At 35.7% G+C, this 10,343-nt stretch overlaps 2 protein-coding genes across 4 annotated transcripts; both read right to left on the bottom strand.

The window, feature by feature from the left end:
- Positions 1-185: 185 nt before the first annotated feature.
- lyrm7 (LYR motif containing 7) lies at positions 186-3,204 on the bottom strand. Its single transcript, XM_083568061.1, has 5 exons — positions 3,071-3,204; positions 2,193-2,265; positions 1,652-1,722; positions 1,399-1,480; positions 186-1,279 (listed from the first exon to the last, which is right to left on the bottom strand). Exons 1-5 carry the CDS (start codon positions 3,086-3,088, stop codon positions 1,209-1,211), a joined length of 315 nt encoding a protein of 104 aa, XP_083424187.1. The 5' UTR covers positions 3,089-3,204; the 3' UTR covers positions 186-1,208.
- A 1,427-nt stretch (positions 3,205-4,631) lies between these two features.
- On the bottom strand, positions 4,632-9,696 carry mat2al (methionine adenosyltransferase II, alpha-like). 3 transcript variants are annotated; one of them, XM_083569441.1, is made up of 10 exons: positions 9,404-9,683; positions 9,007-9,084; positions 7,779-7,901; positions 7,326-7,438; positions 6,156-6,299; positions 5,862-6,080; positions 5,513-5,695; positions 5,205-5,338; positions 4,932-5,079; positions 4,632-4,883 (listed from the first exon to the last, which is right to left on the bottom strand). In XM_083569441.1, the coding sequence occupies exons 1-9, from the start codon at positions 9,477-9,479 to the stop codon at positions 4,977-4,979; spliced, it is 1,173 nt and encodes a 390-aa protein (XP_083425567.1). In that variant the 5' UTR covers positions 9,480-9,683; the 3' UTR covers positions 4,632-4,883; positions 4,932-4,976. The 3 variants fall into 3 exon arrangements, with proteins under 3 accessions (XP_083425567.1, XP_083425566.1, XP_083425568.1); XM_083569440.1 differs by having other exon boundaries at positions 4,632-5,079; XM_083569442.1 differs by lacking the exon at positions 5,862-6,080 and having other exon boundaries at positions 4,632-5,079; positions 9,404-9,696.
- Positions 9,697-10,343: the final 647 nt, after the last annotated feature.

Here is a 10,343-nt window from a genome sequence, read left to right as displayed (position 1 = left end):
GTTCACAATTAGTTCCAAGCAACGAGAAATTGCTTTTATGATGTGAAAAAGTGACTCCATGATGTGGAGGTTGAACAAGTAGTTTTGACAATTTTATTTCTGATCTGAGAAATGCTCCAAAGCAACAATAAACTGTTCTCTTTGTGTGGATCAGTATATCTGAAGAAGAAAACTCCAGGTGGATTTCTGCATTTCAGTTTTATTCAGCATACAAATGAATGCCATCATTCCACACATGAGTCTTGCCAGTTTTGTTAAATCTCCTTAATAGCAGGGCAAAATTTTACATATATTTCAATTACCCATATTTAAAATTTCACATTGCAAATATAACATTTATTACAAGAACAGAAAACAAAATATATTTACAAATATACCCTAAGAAGCCAGGCTGGGAGCTAGAGCTTGATTATAGCTTAAAAAACTGCTTTTTTCCTCAGATGTTTGCTAACAAACAGTTTTCATGCTCACTCTACAGTGTTCTGTATTGTTTAAAGACTATAATCACAGTCTTGATGACACCCAAATGAGGATGGGTTCCCCTTTTGAGTCTGGTTCCTCTCAAGGTTTCTTCCTCATAACATCTAAGGGAGTTTTAATTGCCACAGGCTGCTCATCAGGGATAAATACACACCATTCACCTTAACTGTTGATTTCTGTAAAGCTGCTTTGAGACAATGTCTGTTGTGAAAAGCGCAATAGAAATAAACTTGACTTAATTCATGCATGATTAAACTGTAATATTAGTATTAATATTTAATATTAAACAAGTCATTGTATATGTATTCATATTGCTAAATGATGAAACAAGTCGTCTTAATTCCGTCTATCAAACACCGTAGAGAACGTCAGTGCGGGACACACAGAAGCCTAAAGCCTTTCACAGATTGCATATTGAATACAGTGAATTTCACAAATGTTTTCATACATTTACAAAACATTGAAGTGGTTTTCACATTACTTAAAACTAAATAACACAAAGACGTCTGAACAACAGCGCACAAGTGAAAGCATTTGTCTGAGAGCAATTTCAAAGCAGGATTAAGTCAGAAAAATCTGGCTTATTTTACAATATTAATATATATATAAAAAAATTAATGTACAGCTTTATGCACTTCAGTTTCTGGGATGGAATTTGTCCTCAGGGTTTGGAGAGACAGTTTTATTCGGCATGTCCTTAGATCATGTCCAGCATGAATCCATGCTCGTTATGCTTTTGATTGAGGAGTGTCACAGTAAGGTACATTTTCTAACAAAAGACTGTCCCGGGGGCGCAGAACTGAAAAAAAAAAAGAAAAAAAAAAAAGAACCAAAACAGTTTGCTTATAACAGGTCTTGTTAGCAATTATAAAAAATATCACCAGTGCATCATCACAGTATTCAGCGTTCAGACATTACCAAGCTTATTTTCACCAACATGCTCCGCCTGTAAGACATTCTCCCGCAGAATTGTCTCAACAGCTCTGCTCATTTTAATCATCTGCAGAAACACATAAGCAGAAAGTCATAACTAGGACAAAGTCTTACAAACATGTTCTGATTGTTGAGGTGAAACCAGATGTAGAACAAACATCTAATTTAATATAATAACCATCAGGGAAAAAAAAAACAATCAGCGACAAATTCTAATTTTAATAATGTTTATTTATACCTGCTGTATATTTTCTTCCGATGTTTCATTTTGGTTTTTCTTAAATTCTTCATTGATCTTTAATCTGGCAGCTGTGGTTTGAAGAAGAAAAATAATTAAAGAAAAGGTAACCCCATTTTTCTAGATAATTAGCTTTTCTTAATATAGGCATCATATTAATGCATTTATTCTATTCATCCTATACAAGCAATTACTAATTGTTTCCAACACACCCACCTAATGAAATAATCAATTATGTTTTGACATAATACTCTGGTAAAAAGAAAAATATTATAAAAGGTATCAGCTGAAGCAATTATATATAAACAATATACAATAAAAAAGTGAAAAATGTTGTATTTCCTCCACCTTTGTTGCCAAATCATGAACTTCGACATCAATTTAATGATCTGAACCTGACATATGACATCAGCCCGCATTCTGAAATGCTTGCTTTTCAATATCCCTGAACCCTTTAGATTTCATGCAACAATACATAGTTGTTGACAAGAATCTATTTTCAGAAAAAGACAAACTACTGCACTATTTACTTTGTTCACACCTTTTAATGCCTGGTCATCATCTTTAAACACAGTCATCCGGGTTCGGTGCAGAGCTTTGAACATTCTAAGCACCTGGAGAAAAAAATATATATAGTTAAAAACATTAAATATGTTGCTCTCTATGAAGCGGAGTACTGCGTATCAAATGCTATTTTGCAAATAGGGTTTTGATTAACGCGATGAATGCAGTGCGCATTTTTGTAACCATTTTTGTTAAAAATATAAATGAATGAATTTAAAAGTGCCGAAATTAAAACCTTCAATGCACATTTCCATACGTCATTTCTGTAGATAAAAAATATATTAAACTATAAATAAGTTTTAATCATTAAACATTTGTTTTACTGATGTGCTAAGTCTCAAATCAAGCACCAAAATCCGCCATGATGAACACATCCGGCAATCAAAACCGTCCGTGTGGAAACATAGTAAAAGGTCAGTTTGGTGTCCTGATGATTGGCATAATTCAAAACACCTCAATTACTGTAAAACATTTACAAGAACATGTCTTCATGCTCTATGCTGAGTTTGGTTTCACTAATAATAAACATAAATTTGCATAGAGCATCCATATTTGTCCAAGCCCATGTTGATTAGAGTCGTTATTGGTTATGTTTGTCCAGGCCTATGTTGATTAGAGAGTCGTGTTTAATCATGCGATTAATCACGATTAAATATTTTAATCGTTCGACAGCCCTCATTTTGTATATATCACATACAGTATGTTTTATTATAAACATTACAAACGATTTTAAATGTTTCGATTTAAACGCCGAAAAGAAATGAACAGTGTTCACGTGCATCATGATCAGTAATTTACCAATTACTAAAATATTATAAAAACATAAAAACATGCATTATTTTTAATGCTCTTAACCTTCAAGCGTGTCCCCATGTTTCCAGTCCAAATCGCTTCCTCTGCGTTGAAAAGTATTTGACTTGTTTAGCTTTTTAGAGCAGCAGCGCCACCTGTTGTATTGGAGCACTTGCGAGGCTGCGTTTCATCACACAATGGCAGATCTTTGAGTTTTTTCATTGAGCTGCTGCGTTCCGTCAATAAAATCGTAGAGTAATGTCACAAAAACTAGTGGAAGGCTGTATATAAAGGCTTTCGACCTTATAACATGCTTAAGCGACCCTCTGCTAACTGTGTGACTGCTAGTGACGTAGACAGGGTGGGCATCTGTCTGCCCCAGTGGCCTAATGGATAAGGCACTGGCCTCCTAAGCCAGGGATTGTGGGTTCGAATCCCATCTGGGGTGGCCTTCAAGCAGAGTGGCGCAGCGGAAGCGTGCTGGGCCCATAACCCAGAGGTCGATGGATCGAAACCATCCTCTGCTATGGCTGAGCTTTTTTTTAAGTCACAAACCAATTAATAGCATTACGTCAAGGATAAAAAAGTGCACATACTTGTTAGTCAGTTTGACAAATGAGTGTAAAGATGTGTAAAAAGACTTTGGAGGACTAACAGCAGACTGCCAATAACTTCCACTCCACTGGTCTAATGAATAAGGCACTGGTCTCCTAATCCAGTTGATTGTGCTTTTTTGCTCCTTTTAGGGTCATCTTTGGGCAGAGTGGTGCAGCGGAAGCGTTCTGGGCCCATAACCAAGGGGTCAATGGATGGAAATCAACCTTTGCTGAAGTCCAGCCCTCTTTATGTCTCAAATTTAATGATCTGTTTGAAATAAGAATGAGTGTAAGGATGTGTATAAAGGTGTTTGACATTACAGGAACCTTGCTAGGTAACAGAGTGGTGCTGCGGATGTGTGCTGGGCTCATAGCCCAGATGTTGATGGAGCAAAACCTAAAAAAAAACTAAAAACTAGCGTTTACTACAATGATGTAAATTGTATATTCATGTTGGTCAGTTTGAAATGAGAATGAGTGTAAAAGAGTAGCCTGTACCTTCCCTTCTTGTTGCTTTAAACTTTACAATTTCCAATACTTTATTTGTTGTAGAATATAATTAAAATGAGCCTTCATTCAATGTAAAACATGAATGTCCCATCAGGTGTGATCTTTCAGCAGAGTGGTGCAGCAGAAGTGTGCTTGGGCTTCTAAACCCAGGGGTCAATGAAACAATTCCATCCTCTGTTGGTCAAGCCTACTTTATGTGTTTATGTTATTGGGCCAATAAGAAAAATAAAGTTATTTGGTCCCAACAAATACAGATTAAATATCAAATTTACATTTTCTTCTTTACATCGTTTGTATGTTGTTAATTTTAAATACAAACAATTAATTCTCTTAGGAACTATGGTGTAATCAGCTCTTATTTTCCAATCATGGCTTTCCAACACTCCAGTGATTGGGTGACAGAAAATTTATTAAAACACTAAAACTCGTAAAGGTAATATAAAACCTGAGTTAAACTACGGGGGACAAGGTGAACTGTGTAACCATTGTGCAGTGGGTAATTACACAAAAAACTGTAATTCAATTATATTTTTTTATTTTATTTCTTTTTAAACAAAATGGATTTCATTAAATATTTGGTCTTAAAAAAAATCAGTTTTTTATGTTGCAATCAATGGACTATAGCCATAATTAATCATAGTACTTTGGACACTTAAGTACATGTAAAGGCAAATACTTTTCTACTTTTATTCAAGTGGAAGTATAAATGGATCTGATATGGTCAAAATAGATTTTGGGGTAATATTTTACCAGGTGTAGCTCTACTTTAACTCAAATACATGATTTGTGTATTTCATCCGCCAATAGAATTAAGAAACATCATTAGAATGCTTATGATATGTAGAGAAAGGTTTTCCTTGTGGCTAAAGCACCAGTTTCTTTGCTTTCTCCCAGGGAAATTCCTCTCGTCCAAAATGTCCAAAGCTAGCAGTCTTCTGAAAAATGGGTTTTTTCAGACCAAGCTCTCTGTAAAAAAAATAAGGGATGATGAGAGTATCATAATAACATCATCACAAACATCACAACATAAATGTATCCTTATTAGCATGTCACAATTTACTGTTGTAAAATCTACACGTAATTCCACTTACTTGACAATTACACCTGGTCTTAAGTCAAAATTCTTCTGAACAATTTCCAGAAGCTCATCTTCATCTCTGGAGGATGACCCATAATGGAATATTGAGATTGATAAAGGATGGCTTATGCCAATGGCATACGAGATCTATAAACCAAAACAATTAGTAATTAAAAATAAATAAATATGGATGTTCATTTCAACTTTGGCTGGCAGATGGTATCATCTGTCAGTAACTGTTTTTTTGTTTAAAAAAAATAAAATAAAATTGCTGAATTGCTGAAAAGGTCAGAGAAATAAGTAGATAATGTCTTTCCTTACCTGTACCAGTACTCTTCTGCATAGCTTGGCTTTTACAAGTGATTTGGCAACCCAGCGTGCAGCATAAGCTCCAGAACGATCCACTTTGCTACAATCCTTCCCAGAAAAAGCACCACCTCCATGACTACCCCAACCACCATATGTGTCAACAATGATCTTTCTGCCTGTAAGACCTGCATCTCCCTGATAATCAAATTATCATACACAAAAAAATCAGGTCAAATAAGAACTTTGCATATCAAACATCTCATATGACTCGGTTGAGATTCTTGCTCAAAACTCATAATATCTCCAGAGGTTTTCATTTAAAGCTTAAAACTGATGTTCCAGCAATGAAACAATTACTCACCTGGGGGCCACCCATTAGGAATTTTCCACTTGGAAGCAGGTGATATATAGTTTTGTCATCAAGGTATTTGGTTGGAATAACTGCTTTAATCACTTTTTCCATCAAATTTTCTCGAATCTCTCCTAAAGTAATGTGGGGTTTATGTTGGACTGAGATGACCACTGTATGAATTCGAATTGGCTCCATCGCTCCCTTGTTATCACAGTATTCCACTGTAACCTGTCGGATTATCACAATTTATTAGAAATTCCTTTGCTGCTATTGTAATGTGAAGTGCACTTCTTTTTATTTTACCTGTGATTTACAGTCAGGTAGAATCCAGGGACATTCTCCATTCCTTGACAGCTCTTTCATTCTACAATTAAGTTTATGAGCCAGGAGGACGGTCAACGGCATGCATTCCTCTGTCTCATCTGTTGCATAGCCAAACATTAATCCCTGTAATAATAATAATAATAATAATAATAATAATAATAATAATAATAATAATAAGAAGAAGAAGAAGAAGAAGAAGAAGAAGAAGAAGAAGAAGACAACCCCAAGTTGGGATGTTGTATTAATTGTAAATAAAACAGAATACATTTGCAAATCTCATAACCAAAAACATCAAATGTTAAACCTGAGAAAATGTACTGTTTTAAGTGGGGGGAAAAGTCATTTTGATTTTAATCAGACTTCAGAAAATTAGGACGGGGCAACAAAAGGGTGGAAAAGTAAGTGTTACCAAAAAGAAACAGCTGGAGGAACAATTTTTAACTAATTAGGTTAATTGGCAACAGATTAACAACTTGACTGGGCATAAAAAGAGCATTTTATAGAGGCAGAGGTTCACCAATCTGTGGAACAATTTCAGAATAATGTTCCTTAATATAAAATTGAAAAGACTAAATATCTCATCATTCAGCACATTGTATTATGACATGGTTTTTTAGAATCTGGTAAAACATCTGTGTGCAAGGGACAAGGGCAAAATATTAGATGCCTGTGATCTTTGGGCCCTCAGGCAGCAGTGCATTTATACCAGACATGATTCTGTAATCAAAATCACTGCACGAGCTCAAAGACACCTCCAGGATTTATTGTCTGTGAACGCAGTTCACCATGTCACCCACAAATACATGACCCAAAAAAATTGCTGTTTTGAGTAAAATGAAAAATATGAGAAAGAAGACCCAGGACTGATGAGCAGTAAAGGACTGATAAGCAGTAAGAATGTTTTAGATACAAATGGAAAACACTGGTCTTCTCAGGAATAAACATGGCCCTGTCCCAACTTTTTTGAGATGTGTTTCAGCCATTAAATTCAAAAATACCTTATTTTTTGTTAGAATTGTACGCTTCCTCAGTTTCAAAATTTTATTTGATTCTATGCTATATTGCGAATAAATTATGGGTTTATGAGATGTGCAAATCATTGCCTTCTGCTTTTATTTACATTATACATTTGAATAAAATAATTCTAACCTGATCACCAGCACCAATTTCCTCCTCATCACGGCCTTCGAACACACAGTCACTAATCTCAGCACACTGTGGTTCCAAGGCCACAAGCACATTGCAGGTCTTGTAGTCAAAACCTGTTGAGAGAATAATTATCATGCATATTTATGTGCCACCAATTATTTCATGTCAGTTTGTACATTTTCAGTAACTGGTCAGGGTCACAGTAAATCTTGGGAATACTCGACTTGAGGTGGGAAAACACCCAAAGTGTGCACCATGAACACACATTCACACCTTCATTCACACCTACAATTCACATTGTAGTTTATTTCATTTACTGCCATGTTCTTTGGAGGTCTGAGAAAACTGAAGAACCCAGAGGAAATCCATGCATACAAAGGGAGAATGTGAAAAGTTTAAACCGGGACACTGTTCACTGTGAGGTTGCCTCTATTCTATAAAAAATGATCTTACCTTTGGATGAGTCGTCATATCCAATACTCTTCACAGTGTTTCTGACCACTTTCTGAAGATCGACTACTGCCTTTGATGTCACTTCTCCACAAAGTAGGATCATACCAGTCTTAGCTACACATTCTGTTTTTAAAAAAAGAAAACGTTTGACCCAGTAAATAAAGCACTTCTGAATAATAGCCGTTGAAGGACTCAAAAATAAAAATCATTAACTGTAGTCAATTAAACAGATTAGTCATACTGTAGGTCCATACTGTTGCCACCAAAACAGCACTGACCCTTCCAAACATGGGCTCTAGTGATCTGCTATCTGGAACTAAGACATTAGTATTGCAAAGGTGGTATCTCCATAGATAGAACGTGTTCCCATAGAAGCTTAAATGGTTTGAGTTTTGTAAAATTCAGTGGCTGAATGAACATTTTGCACTTTTTGTCATGTTCCTAAAACCAGTCCTGAAATATTTTTAGTGATCTGCAGAAAATGTAATGCAGTAAAGCAACATGGACCAGGATCTCAAAGAAAATTTTCAAACATCTTGTGGAATCCATGGCATAAAGAATTAAACTGATTTAAGATGGAAGGGATTCCCTGCATAGTATTGGTATAGAATTCCAAATTGCTTGTTGATTATTAAATGTGGATTTTATATATACACACCTACACACCATGATTTTAAAGAGACACATGTATGTTCCTATTGCTTCTATGCAACAAACTTGGCTGAAAGTGTAAAAATTTACTTTGACTAATTAAACATATAAATGTCTAGATGAAAAATCTTTGCATAGCATGCATTACAGCCTTACACACTCTTGGCATTTTGTTTCTCCAAATATTCAGCTGAAATCATTGGCATACTTGAAATACTTTGCCATGCCTATTGTAAAACTTGCCATAGATGTCCTTCACTAGTTGAAGATTTCTTTCTGACTTATTGATCCAGTTCATACCAGAGCAGTTCAATAGGATTCAGGTGTGGTGACTGGGCAGGCCATTCAATGATAGATATCACTCCAGACCACTGTTTGCTCTATAAATAATGCTTACAGAACTTTTCCTAGTTTGTTGCATAGAAATAACAGGAAAATACATGTCTCAAAAACCATAAAAGACTTGGTGTTTCCACACTTTAAACAGGCACTGTATATGTATATCCAGAAGACTCTTAATACCAAAATACTGATGACCTAATGAAAGAACATTGAACTATTTATTGGAAGTTTATACCACATGCCACTCTGGAGTCAGGGTCTTGGGAAAGATATGCGTCCAAAACAGCATCACTTATCTGATCACACATTTTATCTGGGGATAAATCAGAGGATACTTTTTAGTGTTATATAATCAATAGCTAACTATTAATCTGTAGACGAACTCAAGCCGTAATGAATATAGCAAAGGTCATTAGTTGATGAATAATGTGGCATGTCAGGACATGCAAGGTGCTTGATCAAGACTACTGTAATGTAAACATGAACTGCGGTTCATAAACGGATCAGTATTAATTATTATATTATTAGGCATGAAAGGATAAATCTGAAAATGAATTAAAAAAAAAGAAACAGACTTCCTGCACAATAGTCTGTAGAGCAGATCTTTAAAAAAAAAAAAAATCAAGTCTCACCAGCATGACCTTCACCGACAGATTCCGATGTAAAAAGGAAAGTTTTTCCTGGTTTGCTGTACACGGTATTATTCATAGCAAATCTGTTTCCAGTGTGTCCTGGCTGCAGGAAAACAAACAGCAGAACTGCACCCGTGGATGAAGCTCAACTATGTGTTGTGGGAGTGGTTTATTCTGACCCCAATAACCTTCTCCAAGTCTCCAGAATCCAGTCACAGAGTCAGCAGCTCCAGTAATCATTTACACTGTAGGCTTTCGGTTTTTCCTTCTAAACAAAAAGGTGCTACAAACAACAAAAAGATTAAGCCTAAAGTCTGCTTAAAAGCAACTGTGTTTTACACAAAACATCAGAATTGCATGATATTGTATAATGTTTTGCATTAACTTATTTGATGAGAACCTACTTACACTTTATATTGTATATTACACTTGAATTGATCCATACACTATATTGCCAAAGGTTTGTGATCATCTGGTCACAAGTATGGTATGTGCTCTAATTATTCCCTTCACTCTTCTGGGAAGATGTTCCTCTAGATTTTGGAGTGTGCTCGTGGAGATTTGTGTTTAACAGTCACAAGGGTTTTAGTAAAGTTAGATACTGATGCAGGGTTTGGAGGACTGGGGTGCAGTCAGCATTCCAATTCATTCCAAAGGTGTTCAGTAGCAGGCCACTTAAGATCTTCCTATCCATGTAAACCATATCATGTGGATAGCCAGGTGTATGTGAATCACTTATCTGGAGAAAAGATGGTATCAGGAGGTCAATCAAGCTTAGGTCAATTAGCATGCACCACTGACCTAAACATTGTTGCAGAAACCACTTAATGGCAACATGGTATTCCCTCATTCAGCAGGACAATGCACTCTGACCACATTTTTCAGACATGAAAAATAAAATCAAGATGTTCACATTGTCACCAAATTCCTACTTTGAGCA

The sequence above is a fragment of the Silurus aristotelis genome (assembly GCF_946808225.1).
Source record: "Silurus aristotelis genome assembly, chromosome: 18".
In the NCBI taxonomy this organism is placed as follows: domain Eukaryota; kingdom Metazoa; phylum Chordata; class Actinopteri; order Siluriformes; family Siluridae; genus Silurus; species Silurus aristotelis.
Note: the sequence above shows the minus strand (reverse complement) of the source record. Positions and strands in the feature narration are given on the sequence as shown.

Bases quoted from the DNA above. Each gene is read 5' to 3' on its own strand.
- mat2al (XM_083569440.1), bottom strand. From the start codon at position 9,479: ATGAATAATACCGTGTACAGCAAACCAGGAAAAACTTTCCTTTTTACA. The intron at 9,085-9,403 runs GTGAGACTTGAT...ATTTATCCCCAG, and splicing joins TGTCGGTGAAGGTCATGCTG to ATAAAATGTGTGATCAGATA. The intron at 5,696-5,861 runs GTGAGTAATTGT...TTTGATTATCAG, and splicing joins TCCTAATGGGTGGCCCCCAG to GGAGATGCAGGTCTTACAGG.
- lyrm7 (XM_083568061.1), bottom strand. The intron at 1,723-2,192 runs GTGTGAACAAAG...TTCAAACCACAG, and splicing joins TGATGACCAGGCATTAAAAG to CTGCCAGATTAAAGATCAAT. The intron at 1,280-1,398 runs GTAATGTCTGAA...TTTTTTTTTCAG, and splicing joins TGTTGGTGAAAATAAGCTTG to TTCTGCGCCCCCGGGACAGT.